Below are 27542 nucleotides of genomic sequence, written 5' to 3'. Positions count from 1 at the left end.
AATTTTCAGTATCATTTTTGAAGTGAAACTTCTTTATCGGGGTTGGACAAAAATTTAGTGTAACATTTTTGCGTTACGCCGTACGCGTGACATTATTGCGTTACGACGTACGTGTGACATTTTTGCGTTACGCCATACTCGTGACATTTTTAAGGTCATAAAGAAGTTTCACTTCTTACGTGTGTACTCTAGTACACGCATACATATTTTTTTTAATTAAAAAATATGTGTTCTTAATGGGATGTTACATGTATAATAGACGTGTACAGTGTATTAACAATTAAAAATATCTGTTTTTTTTTGCAGATTCTAAACGCGATTTATGTATTGATATATAATTAGTAATTACCCCGCGGTTTCGAACATTATAAAACGACCGTGTAAATCCGTTAAGAGTCTTTAATTTTTAAATGTATACTTACATAAAATCATCTGATCGACCTGTATATTATTCATATGTTTGATAATATTTAAGTATTAAGATTTTAATTTAAAAATGTAATAAATTCTTACAGAAAGCACATATTAGACGCCCTTCCATACATAGCAAGTACTGGTTCAGTAGAACTAATCAAAGACATGATAATCAAGAACGAAGTGAACAACGATACGCGACACGAGTGGCTTATGTCCATGGCTATGATACCACGGTATGTATATCTGTGAAAAAAAATATTTGAAATAATGACTCATAATTATTTAATACAAATAGTATAATAATAGGATCAGTTTGTTTCGAACGTCACAAGTTGTAAAGCTTTTGAAACGAATCCATAAAATATAGTTCGACTTCTATTTGTACCTTTAATTTAATAGATTAGCAAGAAAAATAATCTTATATCCTATCTGCTTATGCTGAAATTTCGCCATCAATTTTCAATATTAAGTCCTATTTTAATAATAATTTTATAATTTCAGACCAAAATTGGAAATGTTGCAGAGCATGTTGGAACTTCTGCAAAAGCAGAAAAATGACAAAGTGATCAGTTTCACTGTGTCGTCAATGACGCATTCGTACTGTAGACATAGTGGCAAATCACGTGAGTAAATGATTGAGTTAATTCTCACTTATCCAATGAAAGAACGCTTTACTAATTAGGATCAGCACAAACTAAAACATTTATTTAATCAATTAGACTTCTTCTAGAAGCATTTTTAATGGTCCTGAATTTTACCACCGTCATCCATCCATGTCATCGACAAATCTAAACGCAAACCTATTTAGAACAATGAATATGTATATGAAAAATCATCTAGTTTTATAACATTTATTTACATTTATCATGTTCAATATAGTGCGTGAATGCTGTGAAGAAGACGTTCCAAAGCAAATATTGGAAGAATTCCAAAATATTATCAACGATTTGATCACTAAAGGAGTTCCCACTTTGGAAAGAAAAGATAGAGATAGTGTAAGTGTCAAAAATATTTGCTTTTTCTTTTTCAAGTCCTTATAAATGTATAATAGTGTATTTTTTTCACAATTCATTATTTTTCTTCATGTTTGTCTGTCAAATGGATCTCTGAAACGACTATTAAAATAGTCGCAACTTATAACAGTAACAGTAATCTTTCACAACTTTACAATTTCAGAGTTTTTTTTAAATTATTATAAATATTTATTTATATAATGTAATAAATAATCTTCCATTTTACAGCTTATATTAGCAATCAAAGCTCTAGGAAACATAGGAGGATTCAAACAAGAATTTTCTGATATTCTAATGAATATAATCGGTGACTCTTTGACTCCAGTACAAGTGAGACTCACAGCTATTGATGCGTTTAGACGAACACCATGCACTGAAACTAGGTAACTAATTTATTAATATCTATATGAAAAGGAAATTGGAGTGCAACAGTTAACTAAAGTCAAAATTGTCTGAAGCAAAACTCTGCCCATTCTTCTTAAGGCAGAGTTATGTGTGATACAGATAAAATTTGAACTTTACTGCCATGAAATAAGGTTTTAATTTTAATCAATGTTCTATATGACAAAATACTTAAAACATGTGTGTTTTAAGTATACACACACCAAAAAATAAACAGAAACGAATAAATAACTTAGTCGGTACTGGTAGATAAGTTATTACTGGTAAATTAGCTTGGAGAAATTTTTGCGTTTGTAGTAGTGTATGGTCAGCAAATAAAATAAAACAACATTTTATTTTTAGTTTTTATTTTATATATATAAGGGATTTTAAATTAAACTATATGTGTTTCTCCTCTGAAAAAGATGAGACTTTATTTTAATATTTGCACATTTAACATACGTATAACTTTTACATTAACTAGACCGGGAGATATTGACACAAAATTTCGAGTCATTTGTAACAGGATGGCGGTTCTACAGGGGTCTTAGTACGCAATGACAAAAAGAAAAACGATGGTGTGAACGCTGGTACCGGCGGCTTAGTCGCGTAGGCGTTAGTCGAACTCGTCGGAAAAATAGCGAAGTCAAACAATTTGTAACACAAAAATTTTAGAATTTACCGATAGCCCATAAAAAAGAAGTAGGCGGTAGTGTCATGCCATACTTTTCCGGTGTGACTTACAGCCCGCCATACCGACGCGAATGTGTTGATTTAAAAAAAAACAATTCAACCATTTGTACCAGGCTAACTTTTGCACAGGTAACCATCGTCGTGCAGCCATTTACGAAAATCGCCATGCCATACTTTTCGGACGATTCCAAATGGTCGCCATACCGCCGAAAATCTGCAAATTTTTTTTTTCGCCGAACCATTTGTACCAGCCTAAATTTTTTTTTCAACAACTCCTGAATGATTATAAATAGAAGTGTGATAATGCCATACCTGTGGGAGGTGGCGAATGTGTATAAGATTTTTTTTTATTGTAAGATTTTATTCGTATTTTGAACGATTAGTAACAGTATGGCACTAATTTTTCCTGTAAGTTTGAGGTTCAACGAATATAAATACAAAATTTCAAAGATCTAGGTGGTGGAAATCTTCACTTATATAAATTAATACTAAATTAATTTTTTAAGTATGGCAGCACTTTTTCCCCCTACTAGAAGTATGGTAAATATAATAATGGTCACATTTTATCAAATACTCTCCAAAAATCCAAATGCAATACTGGTACAAAAAGTTTGGCGAAAAAAAAAATTTTTGCAGATTTTCGGCGGTATGGCGACCATTTGGAATCGTCCGAAAAGTATGGCATGGCGATTTTCGTAAATAGCTGCACGACGATGGTTACCTGTGCAAAAGTTAGCCTGGTACAAATGGTTGAATTGTTTTTTTTTTAATCAACACATTCGCGTCGGTATGGCGGGCTGTAAGTCACACCGGAAAAGTATGGCATGACACTACCGCCTACTTCTTTTTTATGGGCTATCGGTAAATTCTAAAATTTTTGTGTTACAAATCGTTTGACTTTCGCTATTTTTCCGACGAGTTCGACTAACGCCTACGCGACTAAGCCGCCGGTACCAGTGTTCACACCATCGTTTTGCACGCCTCATAAGCGAAGCGTTGAGGTGGGTACTACTGTCACTTCGCGCAAAACATCTGATTTTTCAAACTTAAAATGTCTTTATGTATCATACATTGCACTTGTAAGATAATACATACACACACATATTAAGAAAAAACACTATTTTTAACATTCATGATATTTTTGATGTCATTTTTGTTATTTAAACTAGTTAAAAAACAGTTTAAAAAAGTTCTGTCTTGGACGTCCGTGTGTCTGTATGTGCGGAGGATTTTCTTGTTAACACGATAGCGACCGAAATACTTTACTAATCGAGTCTTTTTTTTTCTCTTACGCTTGAGTATGCTCAGGAATAGAACCCTTTCATTTTTCAGGGTCTGATTCGATGTGGTTTAATTGTTATTAAATAAACAAAAATAATAATTAATAAATAATTATTAAAAAAAAATTATGAGGCGTGCACTTTTGGATTTTCCAAACTATTTCTTTTTGTCATTGCGTACTAAGACCCCTGTAGAACCGCCATCCTGTTACAAATGACTCGAAATTTTGTGTCAATATCTCCCGGTCTATACGTAATAATTATAATTTTTGAATGAAATGTGTGCTTTATGTTCACGGTACCAAACGACTGCACGTGGCACCTGCGGACAGCGTAAACTGGTTTATTCTGGTTTTGTGCGTGTTTCCACTTTCCACTATCAAGTGACGATTTATTTATTTGTTTTGTTTCGTAATTATTATGGTCAAATATTAATTATGAAACAAATTATTATGGACACGATATTTTATTGTTTCACGGTAGTCGCCTTGTCGTTTGCTCAAGGACGTGAAATTGAATGATATATTTTTTTTTATAAAGTCAAAACCATTTTCTTTCAAATAAAAACTTGTTTTTATTGAAAACAAAAGTGTTGCTAGGAATAAGTATAAAATTAAATAGTAATGTTAGGATATCGAAACATTTTTGTATAGGCCAGAACGATATAGTGGAACCGCCCTCTAAGATCTGAGTAATATACACACCACTACATATGCAAAAATTTCTCCAAGCTAATTTACCTGTAAATAATGTAATTATTGTATGTTCATATTTAATATGAAATTTATTTGTGTTATTGTATTGAATGTGTATGTGTGTACTGTATACAATATTTTAAAAATGATGCCAACAAAAAGACGATAGCTTTTTTCGATCCTATCTATACTAATATTATAAAGAGGAAAGGTTTGTATGTATGTATGGTTTTCACGCATAAACTACTGGACCGAGTTTGATGAAATTTGGCACAGATAATCTTTAGACCCTGAGAAAGAACATAGGCTACCTTTTATTGCGAAATATGTACCACGGGTGTACCACGGGTGAAGCCGGGGCGGACCGCTAGTAATAACATAATTATGTTTCCAGCGAATACTTCCTCGAGACATTTAGAGAAGATTTAGTAGATGTTGAAGTTCGTATCGCATCGTATTTGCAAGTGATGCGATGTCCCAACTTGGGTACTATAAGAAAAGTGTTCCATGCTTTACGACATGAACCGGTTAATCAAGGTAAATGTTTTATTATGGTTTCATACCCAATTTAATACCTACATATTTGAACATAAACGCTTAAAAATATATATTGCAACACGCAATATTCGTATTTAATATAAATAGTGTATGCACTGTTTATATAATTGAGTATAGAATTAAAAATAGAAGAACAAGAAGAGAATTTATCCGATGAACCTACGATATTTATGAATCGGTTTTGGGGACTACCCACATATTTGAAAGAATTAGACAAATTTTCTCTCCTCTTATTAAATTATCTTCCTTTTAGCATTTCTTCCAAAGTAAGAACTATATATAAATCCACACCATGGCCTTAAAAATAATATGTGTAAATTAATATTCTCTCTTTTCTTATTTCTACTACTTTACCTGCCACATATATACTAATCCCAAAGTAAAATCACCCTTATTCCCATACAATAGTGGCGACATTCGTCTGGAGTCACCTGAACAATCTCGGCCAATCGTCGCTCCCTTCACGAGTGGAAATACAAGGCTTATTATCTGGACATGAAATGCCACAATTGGAAGATAATCCTGATTTTAGAATGTTCTCGAGGAATTATGAGCAAAGCGTGTTCTTTGATCAGTATAATGCTGGTAAGTTCAATATTGATGGTATTATTATAATGTAGTGTGTGTGAAGTCCCGTGTCCCCGTAGTGGGGTAAGGGGCAGATGCATTATTCATACATCTGTTTCACTGATAGATTTTCTTTAGGGACAAGTAGGTGATCAGCCTTCTGTGTCCTGCCAGACCGAGACATTTTTTTTTCTTCGTCTCCACCGGGAATCGAACCCAGGACCCCTCGGTTCTACGCTCAAGCGCCAACCACTGTACCAAGGAGGTGGTCCTTCCATTATAATGTAGTAATTATTTTAAAATGTGGACATTGTCATTGATTTATAACTTTATTAGAAAACCTCTTTTGGAATCACAATTACCATTTAATAATTTAATTTTTTTTTTGTTAGCCAAAATTTACTTATAAGTTATAACTACTTACTTACTACAACTGAAGCCTTTCACTTTTATTCTAAACAGCTTGCACCTGCAAGTCTCACATAATATTTATTACTTGCAGTTAAAAATACAAGATGAGATCGTTATAAACTGTATTTTCTTTTCAGGGGGTAATTATGAAGCTAACGTAATATTTTCACCTGACTCCTACATACCACGGTCTTTGTCTCTCAACTTAACTGTAGACATGTTTGGTGAATCTATTAACTTATTAGAGGTATGTTTACGAAATTACTTGATTATGCTTTACATAAGATTTTTAGGCAATAATAATTAATAATGATTGAAATATTCCAATATTACCCATATTTTTTTAAACTTCTAAAAATAGTTCATTACAAAAAAACGCTTTTTGATAGATAAAAGCAAGAGGAGAAGGCTTTGAAAGATACTTTGAAAGTATATTCGGTAACAACGGACCGCTAAACAAAAACAAAGTAGTGGACAAAATAAACAAACTGCGAGTGTTCCGATCGGCAAGCGAAGCAGATGATATTCGCGGGAAAATCGACGGTCTTGGATACAAAAACAATGCTCTTAAGCACCGTTTTCCCATAGCAGAGATGGGAATCAAAGTGTTTGGCAATGAAATATCGTTCTGGAGTGCGGAAGGCGATGATGAAATACGGAAGTCGTTGCAGAAATTGGACCCTAAGTTGAGGATATTGGAAATTTTGTCAGGAAAGGTAAAAATAATTTAAAATAGCAACAATAATTACTTCTGTAATTCCTTTTCAGAAGAAATAAATAAATAAAAATTGTTTATTTTTTCCATAACACAATGTACAATAAGCTTGAATACAATAAAAAGAATCTGCATATTATATAATAATAATGGGCACTTTATGAAGATACACTAGGATCCCCTGTGTTGTGGGAAACTAATCCGATCCGATTTTACAAATTTTTAAAGATTTAATTTTTAAAGATTATAAGCTATAAGTAAAGTATTTCTCATCTTACCAATAACTTTCCTTACTTCAGGGCGAAAATTACATAGCAAAAAATTAAAATTATTATTATCTAAAATATCCTATATTATTTCTCACAGGAAATATCCTACAACAAAGCGTCCCTTTTCCTCGACACAACATTCTCAGTAGCGACTGGATGTGGGTTGCCCCTCAATATGAATCTCATGGGGACTAGCTACATCGATACGAAGATGTCTGGAACAGTTCTGGACAAATATACGGCTTCCGGCAATTTGGACTTTGAAGGGAAGATACGACCAAGGTAAGAGGGATTTATGTCTTATTATCAACGACATTGATTTCACAATTGAATACACTGATATAAATTTAATAATAAATAAATGTTACCAGCAAAACATTCCATCTTCAAAAATCGACACACTAACGCATACGTCAAAGCGGAGGGCATAATTCAATTTTTATAAGCGAAAAATTCTGGCTTTTTTATTTCTTACAGTATAGCATTAAACATACCAGCCACAAGAGGTGTGCCTCCGGGTTCTTTAGCATCCAGCTATATATGTTTATCATCTCGACTGTACACGACTATATTTTTCCCCGAGTTATAATGTAGCCTACAATTAACATTTTGTTTATTTATATTAGTATTCTCTATACCTTACAGTGTAGCAGTAAACATAGCAGCTACAATGAGTGTAGCAGCCGGTTCTTTAGCATCAAGTGGTATTCGCTTATCGTCCCGATTGTATACGGCTACGGCAGTTGAAGTTAAATTATCTGTAAGAGGCGTTGGTTTGTTGAGACTTGATCTGTCACTGCCGAGGGATAAACAGGAGATATTTGCTGCTAAGTAAGTATTTTGGCATTTTTTATGTCACTTTAAAAAAAAACTGTATTGATATTATTGTAGAAGATTTTTTTTTTATAATATATTCTTCGTCTTCTCTCTCTATTAACAGAACTGTATTCTTTATTGTAACTGTAAACTCCGATATTTTATAGAATAACGAACTAATGATAAATCTACTATAATTAGTTATCTTTTCATTATCATAGATTTGAAATAATAGTGTACCCAAAACACGTCCCTGTGGAACTCCCATACATTTCATGTTTTATTTCTAGATCTGAGCTTCTTGTTTTGCATGGAGATGAAGAATTACCTCAACAAGGGTTAAATAAGAATAGAATAGAACAGAATACTTGCAGTTGGTCCACTTTTGATAAAGCTATTGGTATTAAAGTGTGCGCTGCGTATCAGGTAATATTCTATTTCTATAACAGTAACATTGATTGTCAGTAAATACTTACTTATGTTAAATATTGTAATTGAAACTATGTATGGTGGATTTTTTTTTTTTTTGTAATAGTTGCTTCGAAAATGTTATCCCTGGAGATACAGATATATGGACCGCGCAAAATTACTTGTCTTTACAAACTTCAATTATATTCTCTTTTCCTTTTAGTTCCCGAACATGACGAATCTGCGTGACGCACCATACTTCATAATGAGTGGACCAGCGAAATATATTGTTTCTTTGGAAAAAGCCGATCCTTCAGCTAAAACATATGCCCTACAATATAAATGGAATAGAAATGATACTACTAATGTTTTGGGATTCTCATATGATACGCCTAATAGTAAGGTAAGGAAGTATTCATGAATAGCTGTTAATTTAAATAAATTGTCGTTTTTTCTTTAGTCAGATGACATTCTTAATAAAAGATAGATTTTTTTTCATAGAGCAGTAGTCGGGCTACTTATCATATCACTTGGATTTACTCTATGATTTGTACTTTATTGTAGCCGCATAACTTAGGAGACAATAATAAATTTGTGCAATGGATTAATAATGGAATTACTGTGCTTTTTAGTGTTTACCAATTGATCATCTCTAGGTAGAAAGGGAAAAATTAAGAACCTGGCTTGTCTGGCAGATATATCTCTATAGTTTATAAGACCGCCCGCTGTACGCGTTATTATAATGTTGCTCTTGTTACGTTATAATACCGTTTATAGTGTACAATAAATAATTTTTCATCAATGATTTACAAATGTTCCAGGAAAAACGCATGTTCAACGCGATCCTAAGCATATCAAACACATCAAGCACTGCTGCACTAACTTTCCAATCTTCCGAAAGTACTATAAAAGCTAAAGCTCTATACAGAAACCAGCCTTACGATAAATCAGTAGAAGCAAGTCTCGATGTAGATGGACGGAAACAATTTGATACTGTAATGTCAATAAAACGGCATGATATTAAATATGGCTATGTGTGGATACCGCATGCGTATTGGGTGGTCAATGATCAACGGATTGCGGAATTGTCAGGTGAGATTTTTTTTTTAAGTTTGTGTCTGATCTGAGCCAGGGTGAATGGCTCGTTCCGATTAAGAGGTGCGTTATAAATTGAAGTGCGTATAATTAAGATCGGATTACAGTCATTTCTTAATAGGTTAAAACATAACTGACTGTATAATTTAGTGTCTCTTTTAGAATTTGGAAAAATTTGATCACGTGGTGGAAATCGAACTGCATCTTTTGTCCTACCGTGACAATGGCCTCGTGATCGATTTTATTATAACAGAAAATATTATCTGGATTTTTTTTACAATGACCTCGTGATCGATTTTATTATAACAGATGGGTTATAATAAAATCGATCGAATCGATGGTTTGAGTTGATCAATTGAAATATTTATTAAATTTTATAGTTATCGAAATATTTATAACATTTTTGTTTTTCCCACTTAGGTACTCTAAAAGTAAAATCAAAAGGCGGCGTCACTCAATGGGACATAACCGCCGATTTCCAAACGAAACAACTAGCAAGTCGTCTAGTTGGATATTATACCATAAATGGTCCAACACACGGCACAAAATTGCAACTCGACTATCAATTCTATAAAAACCCAAAACAGACTATAAAAATGGAAGGAGTCTATAGCGAAAGATCTTTGAACTATAGACACGATTTGTATGGAGAATTGGCTATGGATTTCACGGCGTATCCGTCTTATAACTTCTATGCGGTTTTGAGGAATGTGGTAAGTGTAGTTATTGATATACTGGTGGGGGTTCATTTGTTCTTTCCGTTCTATTTGTATTTTGCTTGTGTTTAGGGATAAAAAGTATCAAATTCGTTTATTTCGAATGAGTATATCCATATAAGATTAGGTACAGGTATAATTTTCTTAAGAATAAGGCTTTGTTGTTTGAGTTTGTCCTTGTTAAAGCTTTGTACTATATTTTGAAAAGTGCTACTTATTAGTGATGTAAGTCGTATAGGTAAAATTAAGTGAAGTATAAATACATTCCAAATATGTATAATAAAATTTAAAACAATGAAACATTAATGTTACTTCCTTCAACTTCCTCAGAAATATACAATAATCCTTAACAATAATGCAATATCTACACTATTTATGAACTTTTTTCTTTTTCAGAAAACTCAAAACCACATAGACATCGGTTTTAACGTGAGCTCTTCAAAGGATTTGAAACTTGATCCCTCATTCACGTTTCTTTTTAGACGCATTGATAAATTGAACGGTGTTAAATTGAATACTGAAGTTAATTTGTATAGGGCTAGACCGATTATATTGAAATTCCAGTTTGAACAGGTACCTATAAATATATTATTTTCACTAGGAACTTTCATATTTATGAATGTCCATAATGAAGATCATTATACTTCATTATTTATTAAGATCACTGGTCATATCAAAGCATAAAAAAGTAAGATTACAGATAAAAAAGTATTACTTATTTTATATAGGAAAGAATGAGGCCAGATAAATATAACTGGAAATAAAACCAACGATTTATACGAGAATATTTTATTTTTACACACCACACTATCTAAAATATTTATTTATATTTTCTATTTATTTATTTTTTAAGTGGATGCTTTTAAACACAAGTTTCTTCCTTCAGATAGGAACAAAATACTCTATACAACATCAAAACATATTTATTAGTTTTCTATTTTATTATTATAACTAAGAAAATCTATATTACTTACACATAAATTATATATTTTTTTAACACCAGCACCTTTAATGTAAATTTCTCAATTCCAGATTCCTATCAATAGCATAATTATTATGACCAAAAAATATAGATAACTTATATTATTATTATATATATATATATTTATTTTATATATATATATGGTATTTTTAATATACTTTTCTCTCCAGATAGGACCAAAATACTCAGCGCTAGCCTTACTAAACGTGAACCCGAAATCCCGGGACATACTTATATCAGGTTTCCTATTCACTCCGCCGGGAACACAATTATATGCGGATGCCGAATTAAATGTCACTTTACCGACATTACACCCTTGCATGTTGAAGGGAAAGTTGTTTGAGAAACGACCCAACGAGTTTCAGGTAAGATTAGGGACTTATTTCTCAAAAAAAAAGAAAAGATTTAGTAGTTGGGTAGGTATATACCTATCGCCCGCGTTTTCAAAGAAAAACCCGCATAGTTCCCGCTCCCGTTATATTTCCTGGAGAAAAAGTAGCCTATGTCTTATTCTGGGTCTTCATCTACCTATATACCAAATTTCATTATAATCAGTTCTGAAGTATTTGCGTGAAAGAGTAACAAACATCCATCCTCACAATCTTTCGCATTTATAATATTAGAAGGAAGTAGGATTTAGTAACTATAGTACCTGCCTTATATAGCAAACTATAAAATGGTATGCAGGATTTACGGTATCTGAAAAATCTATATTTCTATATGAAAAAAAACATCGTGTTTGAAATTTTATCTTTTATAGTTTCGTGATATCAATCTCCGATAGTGAAATAATTATTTTCCTCTTGCAGGACTCTACGGACAGTATTAATCATATGTATCTCTTGAATTGACAAGATCCTCGATTTTAATGTATACTTTTTTTTTTCAAATATCTACCTTATTTTCTTAACAATAGAGTCCTAATTCCACCTTTTCCGCTAGGTAAACGCAAATGGCGTTTGGTTCACTGGTGTAGATTTCAACGTAGATGCCGTGTATCAAGATCAATCCAAGACAAATATGGCTTCACATCGGCTAAAAGTGCTAATAAATAGCAGCCATTTCAAGGATATCGCTGTGGATGCGAGATTCACACAGGACAATCGACAGATCACATTCATAGCTGAGGTAATTAAAGCCATACCTCTAATATGAGTGTAAATGAGACTTCTTGTGTTTGACTAAAGTCGATCTTATGTTCCTGGAAATAAGGTTTAATTTTAGTTGATTGAGATAGAGTACTAAAGTCAGTCTTCAGGTTTCAAAAATAATGATTGGCACAATAATGTACTATCTGTACCATTGAGCGACCCATAGTTGCAAATGAATCTCGGTTATATTTCCATTTTGAGAATTATTTGGCCTATATTGAAATACAAAATTCAGAATTTTCAAAACTACGATTCATTTATATTTTTGCTTCGCTCGACATCAAAATTATAATTATCGTTCAGTTCACTTCATTATTTGTATGCCATATATTATTTCGTATACATATCGGAATGACTGATTATTTCATTTTATATTATTCAATTCACTTCAACTTAAGCATTTCTTAATTTTATGAATCGATTTTTAACCAATATAAAAGATCCCCAAAATCTGTTGTATAGATTTTCTTAAAATATCTTTTTCCAGGGTGAATACAACGCAGATACATATAAAACATTGATACGTTACCTCCTACTGTCTGAACAAAACTTCACCACTTATGGTGAAGTAGATATCAGTGGGAAGGTATACAGTATCAATCTAAATGCTGATTTGAATAATAATACTGATGTTAATATGGACGTGCATTTTGATCAGTGAGTATTTATTATTACAGTTTTTAATAGAATTAAATTCCTGAAGTTTTTGATGGACTATAATTAAGAATTATTATTATTAATAGTTACAATAAGAATAATTTGGGATAAATTATCGATGAATGTTGCACTTGCTATTATGGTTATGGCTGGTGAAAGTAGTGTATAAGAAAACATGATATTGTGTTGTGATGAATGTCCATGAAGAAACTGCCTTCAATTCATTGTAGTAGTTTATTATAGTCATGATGTTATTACAGCTAAAATACAGACAAAGAAGTGTTGATTTCTATTAAAAGAAAAAAAATTACACTTTCCACCTGTCATAAATTAGGAATGAGTTTTGCCGTGTAATAGACTACAAGCCCGCATAGGACAAAAATATGGGTCAAATGAACCACCATGGGACATATCTAGAACGATAGCAGAGCAAAAAATAATAAGATTCATCACTATGCCGTCACTTGTAAGCTGTCCAACTGAGTGCAGATGAGAATTGAAAAGTACAGGTAGACTCGGTAAATTTTGGTCATATATTTTTGTACGGCATTCTTAACCATCGATAGATCCATTAAAAATAATAAGAAACCGCTCAGTGCCGTACAAAAATGTGGGTCCACCAAGTTGGAATTTTTATTTAATTTCCGAGAGTTACCGGGGGTAAATTTGGTCATTTGACCATGTACGGCATCTGTGTCATACTATTGCTATACTGCTTTTAATCCATTATTCCGCAACGCCGTACAAAAATCATGGGGACAAGGGGAAAAAATCGAGAGTTGTAATCCCCTCTCTTTCCCCACTCCAGGGGGTCATTTGACACAACACGAAATAAATTTATTTTTAAAGTATTTTATGCATAGATAATATTTTTTCATGTGCCGTACATTTTCGTTGGTTCAAAGGGGAAAAATCTGAAAAAGAAATAAATCCATATAGCGAAATGTTTGCTTTATATTCTTATAATAAAATATAAATATACATTAATATTAAGAAGCTCGAGGTGGTTAAGTATCACCTTGGAAAGTCGGAGTCAGGTGGAATGGACTCCGTTAAATTGATGAACTAATAAAAAAGCTATGAACGAAAAGATGTGAATTATATGCAATCAGTCCATGAATACAGGTAAAGTCACAAGCAAATGCTAGTAATATATACATATTCAAAATGTACAAGTAAAGCGCTTTCAAATGATACCAAACACTGCATATTTATCTTAACTTTATTTTTTTACTCTGTATGTTTTGTCCGCTAGAGGGCGCCACATTAGATTTTGTGAAACCCCATATAGCCTTTAGCTAGCTGGTCGTTGGTTATCCAGTGAACAATTCAGACGCCTCTAATGATATGTCATTTGTCGAATTCTGATAAGTAGTTTAGAAGTTACGAGGGAATAGATGAACATACATACATGACCTGTAAACAACCATAACCCTCCTTTTGCTTTGCCGTAGTTGGGTAAAAATATGTTAATGCCGTACTGTATCAAATGGCCATAAAGCACTCTTAAAATTGTAGCTTTCGTCGCTTTCATCAGCCTAAAAGATGTGGTCTGCACAAAAATGTACGGCATCGTTTTTTCCTAATTTATCTATGTTAATACTATTTAAAACAACGGATAAAGTGTAGAAAACTATTATATTTCATTAATCTACGATGTTTAAACTTTAACAAAATTTCTGGTTTTGCATTTCTCTATAACTTTTTTTAGAACGGTTTCTTTTGAACGGCAATACTATACAACAATTGAATTTTACAATATCATGTTAAAAAAAAAGTTCCCGTACAGGGTCAAATGACCTTACAGCTCTTTATATCAAGAATTCGATGAAATTAAGATGATTATTGGTATACATTTAAAAGAACAATTATTTTTTGACGGCATTGCTTTTAATAGTACTTTTGAGTGCTAGATAATGTTTTGGAACCGAAGCCGTACTTAGTCAAATGACCCCCTGGAGTGGGGAAAGAGAGGGGATTGCATCTCTCGATTTTTTCCCCTTGTCCCCATGATTTTTGTACGGCGTTGCGGAATAATGGATTAAAAGCAGTATAGCAATAGTATGACACAGATGCCGTACATGGTCAAATGACCAAATTTACCCTCGGTAACTCTCGGAAATTAAATAAAAATTCCGACTTGGTGGACCCACATTTTTGTACGGCACTGAGCGGTTTCTTATTATTTTTAATGGATCTATCGATGGTTAAGAATGCCGTACAAAAATATATGACCAAAATTTACCGAGTCTACCTGTACTTTTCAATTCTCATCTGCACTCAGTTGGACAGCTTACAAGTGACGGCATAGTGATGAATCTTATTATTTTTTGCTCTGCTATCGTTCTAGATATGTCCCCTGGTGGTTCATTTGACCCATATTTTTGTCCTATGCGGGCTTGTAGTCTATAACATTTTCGGTACATTTTACAAAGTCGTGTCCTAAGTAGAGTTTTTCTTCCAACTCTTTCTATCTCTTCCCAGATTACGCGACTTACACATATCCTACCTCCGCATATCGACACCTACAGAAAAACGTTTAAGCGCAACTTTCAACTGGGATGCGAACCGAGATCCCTCACAAAAAATAAGCATTGACGCGAAACTGGACCATAGGGGCAAATGGCATCATGCCGGTCACGCGACGTTACATTACCCGGGACAGGTTGTTAATGGAGAGTTTGAGTTTTTGTTGAGAGGTATGTACGAAAAATATTTTTTTTTTGAAGTGAAAACTTCTTTATCGGGGTTGGAAAAAAATTTAGTGTAACATTTTTTCGTTACGCGTGACATTTTTCCGTTACGCGCGACATTTTGTCCGTTACGCGCCATCTTTTTCTTCTCACTACCACGCGTGATTCGACGTATTTCTGTCAAGTTGCATATAGTAAATTATTTTTTGAAAAATAAGGTTATAAAGAAGTTTCACTTCTTATGTGTGTACACTAGTACACGCACACATTTTTGTTTTTTATTTAAAATATATTAGGTTCGTGATATTGTCATAGTCTTAATAGTTAATTGTATTCGAAGTAATTAAGAATGTAAGAGTCTGAGTTTTAGTAACGAAATTAACTTATAAGTTTTTCTTTCTTCATATTTTTGGAATTGTAACTATACAGATAAGAAGAGTTAATTTCGTAATATTTATAAAGTAAAACTATTTTTTTAATACATAATCAGACAGAGATTGTGTTATTACTATGTTTTACATACTGCGCTTATTCATGTTTCTTTTATACAGTATTGCCATAAAAATGTCTTCTGAAATTCTAGCTCTTTTGACGTGATAACGCTTTTAAAATCGTTTTAGTCGGGTGACATGTTCAAAAACTTGTATCACACCAAAACCTCACGAGCGCGATCGCAGGTATAACGAGAGAGAGGCGGACCGATCTCCCGTCTCATCTCGAGCGCTGCCACCAATAAGACGTTATCACGTAAACATCTCGATCGTAAACCTACTTTACAAACAACCAATTTTTTTACAGTATCCTTATCCTCCTATTTGTTTATATTCTAAAAAAAATAACATTTTATCACCAGATTGGTACTGCGAATGGCTTGTACGCGCGGGCTGGGCTAGTCCCACCTCCATAGTGTGGCGAGTTAAAGCATATTCAGAAGCACATGAACACACTGTATATGCGTTATTATCCAGCTTACACACACCTTTCCCGGGATGGAAGGATACTAGCTTTAATGTTATGTACGTATTTTTTATTTTTACCCCACTTTGGTAGTTTTTAGTGTGTATAAAGTTCAAATTGTATCCCTTAGTATATGTCTATACTAATATTATAAAGAGGAAAGGTTTGATTTTTTGTTTGTTTGTTTGTATGAATTGAATAGGCTCCGAAACTACTTGGCAGATTTGAAAAATTCTTTCACTGTTGGAAAGCTACATCATTTCTGAGTGACATAGGCTATATTTCATTTTCAAAAAAAATAGGCATCCTTACTAAAATTACGATAACGTAATCCAAGGTGTGAAAAAAATATCAAAAAACTACCTTACATCGCGTGCGCTGCGAAAACTATTGATGATAGAACAAAATGATATACTACATTTTTTTAGAACACACCATTATCTACAAAAAATCAGCGGCAGCATATCTCTAACTATTACAGTCATGTCACAATAAGCGTTTTTTTATTGAAAAAAAGAAATTAAAATACCACCGCTACAAAAAGCTCTTTATTTGTACCTTGGTATTAACCCTTATCAAAATAAACGATGTATTATTTAAGACTGCTTCAATATCTTTATATTACTTTTTGAATTATTCGATTCTGACAATCCATTCAAAAGATATCACGAGTTAAAAAAAAATTAAAAAATAAACTGTATTCGGCTAGCTATGCGTTGTAGGCGTCACTCGGGCAGGGGTACGGGAGGGGGGTTAAGATCACGAAATAAACTTGCCGCGCGGCTTACTCGCGCGGTCGGCTCCCTACGTGATGGACGTGTGCGGAATTTACGCTTGATAATAACCCATTTATATAAAACTAGCTTCCGCCCGCGACTCCGTCCGCGCGGATGTCGGTCTTCATATAAAAATGAATCCCAAAATGTGTTGGTAAGCGCATAACTTGAAAACGGCTGAACCGATTTCGTTAATTCTTTTTTTATTATATTCCTTGAATTTTATTATATTCCTTGAAGTACGAGGATGGTTCTTATGTAGAGAAAACGTAAATATGTACCACGGGCGAAGCCGGGGCGGACTGCTAGTACTATATAATGTGTCAAAGCATACTTAGAAGCACATGAACACACTGTATATGCGTTATTATCCAGCTTACATACGCCTTTCCCGGGATGGAAGGATACTAGCTTTAATGTTATGTATGTATTTTAAATTTCTTACCCCATTTTGAACCTTTTTCTTATGTCTTTTTCATATGCCATAATATAAATTGTATCACTTAGTATTTTGTTAAGTTTAAAAACGTGTCAAAGCGTACTTAGAATATAATAGAACGGAGCATCCCAAAATACTTAAACTCTAAACTTATGAATCCTACACCTATTTTACGCACTACAAAACCCAATGTCATTTTCATTAAGGCACAAAAAATAAATATTAACAAAAATGGGAAACAACTTTTCGGCTTTATTATCATCATTAAATAATCTCTCTTCTATTTCTTTACATTTTCTTTTCACTTTAAACCACCTATTACATTTTTGCATATTTTAACTAAATTTGAACACCAGGTGGCGCTACCAAGACAATTTACAGGCTATCAATGGCAGTATGAACTGGCAGGAAGACTATCTAGCGTTCAGTCTGCTCGCAGACTATCTATTCACAAGCACTAAGTTCTATGGAGAAATCAATGCACTAGTAAATTCGACTATACCATCCCTACCTAAAGCGGCGGCTATAGCTAAACATACGGTTGTGTGGAAGAAAAGTGCGGATACGTTGTTGAGTTTTCAGGTATTTTTATTTAATTTTCACTAGGAATAAGTTATCTTTTCAACCGACTTCAAAAATAGCAGGAGATTTTCAATTCGACCGTAGTTTTTGGAGTTTATTATTTCAGAACTCTCGACTTCCCAGTCAAAAGCATATACGTAACAAATTTTTCTTTAATCTTTGTTCATAAACGATAGTCAATCTACTATCGTTTACCTGCCACGCGAGACTTTAATTTTTCAAATTTTTGATATTTACTAGTAAAAATTTTTGTTTTATATCAGAATCTGACATATGTTATGAATTCAAACTAATAAGAATCAGTAAACGAAAAAAGTAAACAGATACAGTTAAAGATAAATAAAATGATATGTAAAGTTCCGTAGTTAAATTAAAATATTCTAAGAATACTAACGTATTAAAATTCTACCAGATAAAATTGATAGGAAAATCCCGTTCTTTATATTATTAATAAGTTCTAAAATGTTTCAGTACAACGAAGATGGTATGTTAATGATAAATTCGTCGTGGGCTATTGCCAAAGGACAAACGGCGAATAATGTAACAGGAAAAGTCACTATTATAACTCCTTTCAAAGTAAGTACCTATAATTTATATATCAATATTTTTATACACAAAATATTTCTATAAGAAAAGGAGTATGGCTTGAGTCAAAATATTTTATTTAATTAATCTATTTTTGTTTTAGGGTTATAAAAAAGGACATTTTAACACAGAATTTATCCTAGGTCATAAGCGGGATATAAAAGGTGTGACGCTATTGGATTTGGAAGGCAAAGTCGTCAATATAGTTGTTGATGGTAAGTTTGTGGTATAAATTAGCAAAATTACAAAATATTTTTTTTTTATATTTAACTTTATATTATTGTCTCCATGTTTTAAATTTTTATCTATGGTACATATATAATTACCAGATTATAGCGACCTAGCTTCAAAATATTTTAACCGATTTGAGTGCTGTTTTTTTTTTCATAAAAAAATTATTTTTTGTAAAGACGGTAGTTCTATTTGGTATAAATGAATGTGACTTAAGTCAAAATTTTGTTTTCCTTTTTCAAAGTGTGATTGTATTAGCTATTATTTTAATAGCACTTTCTTTAAAAATTGCACCATATATAGCAAAAAAAAATTCAATTTATTTTTTCTCTTTATTCCAGGTCACATGCGCAGAATAACAAACTGTATGCTAGTTGTAAATATTACAAGTCCGATACCTCAATTTGCGCATACAACCGCAAGGTTCGGCTTCATAGAGGCCGATAGGCACTTAGTAGCCATGGTTGTTACTACTAATTCTACTACTGGTAAGTGTAAAATATTATTTAAATTCTAATAAATATTTAGAAATATTGTAGCTTGATTTTAATTTATTTTGAAGTAGATTTTCACTTTCTTGTACAGTTTATCTTGCGTTGTTTACTATGGAACACATGAAATAATAAAAAAAATAACTTTTATATACGGTCAATTACTCTTTCATTAGAGTTTACTAACTTAGCAAGGTTTAGTACGCCCAAACGTGAAAAAAAATCCTGAAATATCCACAATTTTTTTTTTGCAATAATTTTGACAATGTTGTTTGTAAAAAAAATTATTGAACTAAATTTTTATATTAGAGAATAAAAATTAAATTTTTTTTTTCAGGTATCGAAGTTTTACTACAACTAGTATCGCTTCAAGACTTCAACATCTTAGGTCATGTGGCATTACCTATACAGTACTTGAACAGAGCTCTAATCACTGCTAAAAGGGCTACAGAAGAGGTAACTAGGATACAAATCTTTATTTATATGTGATATTTAATCGTATCTGTATTATAATAAATCATCATATTTGTGTTTCTTTCTCTCATATTCTTAATAGTATAAGAGTGAAAGAGACATAACATTACTTGGATAAAAGTGTGTGTATATTGCGATGTGTTTGATTAGCTTGTACTTGTACTTTTTTTCTAACGCAAGCGATCTTTCAATTAAAAAATAATATAGCTTTCCACAATTATTAGTTAAAAAGTTCTACAAGTATAAAAAATAAAAATCATTATTTTTTACACTTAAAATTAAACTTATATATTTAAAGGTGGACTTCAGAGTGGGTTGGGACAAAATGGACTTCGGTTTTACTGGCATTTGGCAATGGCATTCCCTCATAGATTTTGTATATGTATACAAATTATATACACCGTTAGATGGGTTCGAAGAAAACGGCTTGGTTCTCAAAAATGTCTACAGAAATGGGCTAGATACGGAGCTATCTGTGCAACTGTCAAAACATAAGGTAAGCTGATAAATATGTTTTTAAGCTATTGCATAGCTTCTATCGCGGGCCTTGAGCGCGGGGACCGAATCGAGAAATTCCGTGATGAAAAAAGCTCACGCTCCCACGGGGACGGGCGCGGAGGTGTGGCTTGAAGGCATAGCATGCAATAGCTTTACCGCGGCAGTCCCCGAGTGACACACGTCTTTTTTTTCATATGATTATAATGTTAGTTACTGATCAAACAACCGATTTCAAAATGTACATTCTTTAAATATTTTTCGACTTTTATGTTTTTGTTCTTATAACCTTTTTATTTGAAGATAAACCGTATATTTATTCAACTAGGCTCTTTTCAGAATAGTTCTTGTTATTTTATACAAGAATAGTAATGCTTTCGTGATATTTTCTATCTCATAAGATAACTAAAAGTGTTAAGCCTGTTTCATAAAGTTGGATACTTATAAATTAACCTACTGTTAGGTAGTATGTAAATACAAGTTAATATTTTATACTTTACTAGCTGTGCCCTGCAGTTTTACCCGCAGTGATCGACTCCTGTTGGTCTTAGCGTGATGATACATAGCCTAGCCTTCCTCGATAAATGGGCTATCTAACACCGAAAGAATTTTTCAAATCGAACCAGTAGTTCCTGAGATTAGCGCGTTCAAACAAACAAACAAACTCTTCAGCTTTATAATATTAGTATAGATTATTCGTATCATAAAACAAGCGAAATATGTTTATTAACCTTAAATTTATTTCAGTTCGGTGTTGCTATCCTCCTAGTTGACAATGGTAAAGGTTTAGTCGAAGTGATTAGAGATATAATGCAAAACAAGCCGCACGACCCGGATATGTTCGTGGAAAATTTCGATACTGAAGCCTCTGTCACTTTGGATACGTTATACTATCCCACTATTAAGTTCCATGCGCATCTTATGAAGGTTGGTTTGTAAGAAAAATAGTATTTGTACTGAGTTACTATATCTTTATGTTTCAATATGGAATTGCATGATAATTTATAATATGTTAAAAAAATAATTCACTGTTAAAATGGGCCTAATGAGATCTGCAACAATTTTTCTATCGTATCATAAATTATTTATTTAAATTGAATCTGGACCGTCCTACCACTCTCATTTTCGGAATTCCCAGACCCCCAGTTTATAAATTGTCATATAAGTATAGTGTTATCTACTCATATAAACATAAAAGTATACTAAAATAACAATTTATTTTTATTACTACATTTCCGCCCGCGGCTTCGCACGCGTTTTCAAAGGAAAACCCGCTTAGTTCCCGTTCCTGTGGGATTTCCGGGATAAAACCTATCCTATGTGTTAATCCAAGTTACCCTCTATATGTGTGCTAAATTTCATTGTAATCGGTTCAGTAGTTTTTACGTGAAAGAGTAACAAACATCCATACATCCATACTTACAAACTTTCGCCTTTATAATAGTATTAAGATTACTACATACTACTGCCCTACTTGCAGTATGTTGGTCCCGACGAAGAAGATATTATCGAAGCAAATGCGACTCTACACCTACCGGATAAGAAACCTATTGTATTGAAGGACGTTTTTATAATGGAGGTATGTATTTTATTATTTGTATTAAATATAATTTTGGTTAAAATTTATAGTGAGTTATTTTGATTTCATTAGTCAGAATTTCATAAATGCAGGAAGTATACTGGGTAAATTAAAAGACTGTTATGCTATGTTCGTTAATTGACCTTTTAATAAAACTTAAGTAATATCATGGACGAATAAATATATAGGACTGATAAACGTCATACTAAAGATCGTACCCCGTAATTTCAGCTTATTGCTAGATGGCGCTCTGATTTGAGCTTATTATTTAATTTGCAGTTTTAAAAGCGCCACCTAGTGACCAATTTTAGAACTAAGGAAACAGCAAACTATCGATTTTCAATTATTACATCTAGAGGGCGTTGTTTTAAAAACTCCGGTGTTTTTGAATTATTATTTTAGTTTTTAGGGAGCATCTAAGGAAGTGAGTACCTACCTTTAATACGATTTCGACACCCGCTACAAACATTCGACATAGTGATCAGAGTAGTGTATATAATATAATTATATTATATATACATATTCTTTATTTTCTGTTAAAAAAAATTTCTATATCTTTTTTCTTCTTAAGTATTCCCTTGTAAACAGTATTATTTATATGACCATAAAATACGGGAAAAGAAAAAAAAAATGTGGATGTACAGCGATGATTTGAACCAGCATCTATCGATTTTAAAGTACGAGACTCAACACAGCTACAGGCACTTATACGTCTTACATTGAAAGGAGATTGCCCAAGTGACTATGGCACTTGGTATCGCAATCAAACTTATTGTGTCAAGATGAAATATAGCTTAATTTAAAGCTTGATGTTAGTACTTTTAGAAACGATTAAAGTTTTTATGTAAATAAGTCGCAGTTCACGACAATAAAAATAAAACAATAGTTTTATTCAACGCTTCAAAAAAATACTTTATCGAGTTTATACTAACGATGAACGTTAAGTTTTACATTTATTACATAGGTAATATTTTAATTTACAAGACAAATGTGAAAAGTAAATCGTAAGGTCAGGTGGGGTAAGAGGAACATATTTCATTTTCAGTAAAATATTTTGACTGCTAGGAACAACATTTATAGCTTTTTAAGATGTTTGAAACACACAGAACTTACCTTTATGTATTAGCTTCCCGTAGGCTAAAATGTCATTACTCTAATAACAGTTCTTACGAAGATATTGACATTAATGTCAAGATTGAGTAATCGTTCCTCTTCCCCCTTACAAGGGGTAAGAGGGACAGTCATTGTATTTCCTAAGATTGGAGTTTGAATTAAAATATTCGTTGCTAAATGTTCGTTAATTTGTAGATAGAATGTCTTTGGTCAATATTAGATCTTAATGTCGATGAAATAAGGTATAATTTGGAATAAAAAACAAGAATACATCAATTCGGGGTAAGAGGGACATACAGGTTCGATCAGGGGTGGCAAACTAAAAAGAAGTCGACTAGTTATAATTCTATTTTTATTTAATCATACATAGTAATGGTAAACAGTCTGTCCCTAACTAGTTTTCCTAGTTAGTTACTCTTTAAAAATAACAATGGCACTATGTGATGAGATCAATATTGCGAATCAGTATTTTAATTCATCTATTAAGAACCTTCTCCTTTTTAAGAAGTCAGTTAAAAATATAAATGATCTTCTTGATCCAAAAGAAATTCTTTGGAATTTCTGGAATTTTGAGACAGGCGAACTTAGCGAAACTTGGCGAATAGTGGTGCTTGCATCACTGTGTTCCGGTTTGGTGGTGAGATGAGGCCCTGAAGTAATTACTGGCACAGGAGGCATAATCCTTTAGGCCGGCAACGCACTTGTGACTCCTCTGGAGTTGCGAATGTCCATGGGCGGCGGAAATCGCTTAACATCAGGTGATCCGTATGCTCGTTTGCCCGCCTATTAAATAAAAAAATATATAAAAAAAACACATGAGCGAGAAATTTTTAGTTATAATTTAAAATTGTAATAGGTACAGAACAGTCAGTCACTTCTTTTAATTTTATCCACATATAATTATAAATTAATCAAAATGTTGGTCACCCCTCACACGGGGGAAGAGAAACATATGTTCCTCTTTCACCGTCAATAGTGAGCCTCTTACCCCAGCTATTGTTTTTGAAGTCTAGGATTTTCAAGCGAAAGAAACTCACAATATTTAGTTGTTTCTTAACTAAAATGATTAATAAAAGAAATACTTACAGTTTTCTCCGTGTATCAGGATATTTAAAATATTTCTAGCACACTTTTATCACTAAAACATGGGTTCGCAAAAAAACGAGCCAACTTGGTGTTAGCCGAATTCGCAACTGTCAAATTTGTTTACATTTTTTGTGATGTCTGTGCTACGTAGCGACATCTACTCAAAACCGCTCAAACTAATTCGCCTTCACTTTTTTATCGACGGAAAGTACATAGTCATAAACGCTTCGGTTTACTAGTTATGGTCTCTAGGCCCTCTTTCCCCAGTGACCCTCTTACCCCACCTGACCTTAATAAACATTATTTCAAAATAAATAACGTCGAACAATGCGTCGAACACATTCATTCAACTATGACATATGACGCAGGACGCTTGCAAGAGAGATAGATATATGTGTCAAAACAGAAACTTTTACTTTTATTTCTATTTATTCGGTATAATTACGACTTAATAGTGATAAATATGATCATTATAAATACAAATAGGAATTAACAATATCACGAACACGTGACACAACTAGTATTTTACCGATTCCATACGTGGTCATACATGTTTCAAAAGAATAACTTTTACTATTATTTCAATTTATCCGGTATAATTAAGACTTAATATTGATACATATGATCATTATAAATACAAATAGGAATTAACAATATCACGAATACGTGGCACAACTAAAATTTTACCGATACCACCCGTGGTCATTCTCCAAAAATTGTTCGAGTATTTCTTTGATAAATACAGTTCATAGCAACGCGGTGGTGGAGCATCATAGAGTAACTTATATAGGATTGTGGAGCATCTTAAGGAAGAGAGTACCTTTAATAAGATTTCGACACTCACTACAAACATTCGACATAGTGATCAGAGTAGTGTATATATAATATATATTATATATATTCTTTATTTTCTGTTAAAAAAAATGTCTATATCTTTTTTCTTCTTAATTATTCCCTTGTAAACAGTATTATTTATATGACTATAAAATACGGAAAAAGAAAAAAAAATGTGGATGTACGGCAATGATTTGAACCAGCATCTATCGGTTTTTAAGTACGAGACTCATCAATACAGCTACGGGCACCTATACATCTTACGTTGAAATTTATGCTCTAATTGTTCGAGTAATTCTTTGACAAAAACAGTTCATAGCAACGTGGTCCATGGTCTTAGATCATTAAGTAATGGATGGAGTACGCTGGCAAATGTTCTAACTAAACTTTCTGCTGATTTTGGTGCGGGGAAGGTAACTCACACTATTGAAACACAATCACACATTCACAAAAATAATTTGTGTCACGAAAGTCGTAAAAATTTATGACCTTTTAAGCGACGAGTTTTTAAATTCAACTCTATCCTTAAGTTCATAAAGATTAAATTTGTATTTCATTCCAAGTTGTCTCGTGGGGAGTGCGGTTCAATATCGCGTTCTAAATTCAACTTTATAACTTAGATCATAAAGATTAAATTTGTATTTCTTTAATGCCTCAGCCCCCGGAATCACAGACACAATAGAAAATCTATTGTGTCATGGGCCGTGGTCCGATCGGGCCGCTCGGTGGTCAAGGGGCTAAAAGATAGACTCGTAACTCGTAAGGAATGCGGTTCATTATCGCGTTTTAAATTCAACTTTATCTCTTAGTTCATAAAGATTAAATTTGTATATTTTCTTTCCATGATAGTCTCATGGGGCATTGGGGCCGCATCAATGATCGAGTAAACGACTCGATTATTTGTCTTGATCATATCGCTAAACGATACATCGACGATTATTAGAAATTGCATTTAATTAGAAATGTACGTTAAAAAAATATACACAAATGAAAATATTCCATCTTTTTTAATATTCGACATGTTTGAATTGCGTATTATATTTTATTATATTTTACATATTATATTTTACGTTATAGTTTACGTTTTTTGCGTATTATATTTTACGTCAAGATACTATTTGGCACATTGATTTTTTTAGTAGCGACATCTCTTAGCTTCATTAAACCGACTTAATGCTCTAAGGCGACATCTATTTCTTAAACGTATAAAAAAGCTTATAAAAATGCCAAATGCTACTGTGAGTGACATCTATCGACAAAATTGGGAACTGAGAAATGAGTTACGTTTTTTACTATGGCGATTGTAAGTCTTCTTGAATATATTAGTCTATGGTAATATTATGATTCTGAAAATAATTCTGACATAGGTACCAATTTCTCTGGTTTATAAGTTTTCAAATTATATTAAGGGCCGATTTTTCAATGCTTGGATAAAACTTATTCGTCGAATAATGTATAAAACCACCATTTTAAAAACGTATTCTAATTGCCCGTATTTGACAGTTTACGTGACATTTTAATATTATCGTGTAATACTTTATTGGACGGATAAGTTTTATCCAAGCATTGAAAAATCGGCCCTAATTCAAGTTATATATTTCTGATACCCTTAAATACTAAATGACCTTATTACTTTATAGATTTTTTTGTATTTTACCTATTTTTAATATTTTCAGCAATACACAGTAATGCGAAACACATTGGATCTAGTGACACCTTTCGAAATGGTATCACAACTGAAGTCTGTCTACACTCTGGATATAGTTTTTGGTGAAAAATTCAATGTGACGTGCGTCGCGTTATTGTATAATGGAACTTATTGGCATGATGTAAGGTTCATTTTGCTTTGGTTTGATTTAGTTATGTTTGTCCGCTTTTAGTGATTGATTGAGCTATAGGAAAGATTGTGTGTGAAATCTATTTACCTGAAGGAATTTATAGATTTTTAATTGTTATAAACTTGATTTTGAGTAAAAATAGTTTGTTAATTAATATTATGCATAGTTGTAATGTTTTACATAACCCCACTTTTACGAAAAATGTCAAACGTGTGTCAAACGTATATCTCTGTAAATATACAATACATAGTCAAAAATAAACTCATATAGCATGGCAACACTAATCAAACATCCTTCCACAGATATCATACAAAATGTTCTACGAATACGAAACGGGTGAGGACGATGCATACAAGTCGTATGTATCATCAGTGGGTATAGCAACACCGTTGGCAGTGTTGCCAGCTCTAGAGGCTCGTGTTACCGCTAGACTGGAGGGCAATTTGTGGAAAATGTCCGCTGGTATTGCCATGCCGTCGTTCACTGTGCAGGCGATTGCTAGACTTGAGGTATATATACACATACACATAAACAGCACATAAGCA

General features: G+C 32.8%; 1 protein-coding gene across 1 annotated transcript in view; it reads left to right on the top strand.

Annotated features, from left to right (window-relative positions):
* Apoltp (Apolipoprotein lipid transfer particle) overlaps positions 1-27542 on the top strand; it is a 66590-nt gene that overhangs the window by 10339 nt on the left and 28709 nt on the right. The window contains exons 10-39 of the mRNA XM_090115139.1: positions 516-650; positions 919-1040; positions 1297-1412; positions 1659-1813; positions 4874-5016; positions 5446-5622; positions 6153-6262; positions 6405-6731; positions 7097-7281; positions 7645-7830; positions 8106-8241; positions 8447-8626; positions 9045-9315; positions 9739-10031; positions 10431-10607; positions 11187-11381; positions 11959-12144; positions 12655-12824; positions 15309-15523; positions 16371-16533; positions 18046-18271; positions 18743-18847; positions 18960-19071; positions 19429-19575; positions 19916-20034; positions 20351-20548; positions 21295-21474; positions 22028-22126; positions 26836-26988; positions 27300-27506. Of these exons, the coding sequence (XP_089971265.1) occupies positions 516-650; positions 919-1040; positions 1297-1412; positions 1659-1813; positions 4874-5016; positions 5446-5622; positions 6153-6262; positions 6405-6731; positions 7097-7281; positions 7645-7830; positions 8106-8241; positions 8447-8626; positions 9045-9315; positions 9739-10031; positions 10431-10607; positions 11187-11381; positions 11959-12144; positions 12655-12824; positions 15309-15523; positions 16371-16533; positions 18046-18271; positions 18743-18847; positions 18960-19071; positions 19429-19575; positions 19916-20034; positions 20351-20548; positions 21295-21474; positions 22028-22126; positions 26836-26988; positions 27300-27506 (5188 nt within the window). The remainder of the gene's footprint in view (positions 1-515; positions 651-918; positions 1041-1296; positions 1413-1658; positions 1814-4873; positions 5017-5445; positions 5623-6152; positions 6263-6404; positions 6732-7096; positions 7282-7644; positions 7831-8105; positions 8242-8446; positions 8627-9044; positions 9316-9738; positions 10032-10430; positions 10608-11186; positions 11382-11958; positions 12145-12654; positions 12825-15308; positions 15524-16370; positions 16534-18045; positions 18272-18742; positions 18848-18959; positions 19072-19428; positions 19576-19915; positions 20035-20350; positions 20549-21294; positions 21475-22027; positions 22127-26835; positions 26989-27299; positions 27507-27542) is intronic.

This window comes from Colias eurytheme, chromosome 22, assembly GCF_061535395.1.
Source record: "Colias eurytheme isolate Ceu_HAF_F1 chromosome 22, ilColEury1 Martin Lab GWU primary, whole genome shotgun sequence".
NCBI lineage: Eukaryota > Metazoa > Arthropoda > Insecta > Lepidoptera > Pieridae > Colias > Colias eurytheme.
This window is presented reverse-complemented; position numbering and strand designations above follow the sequence as displayed.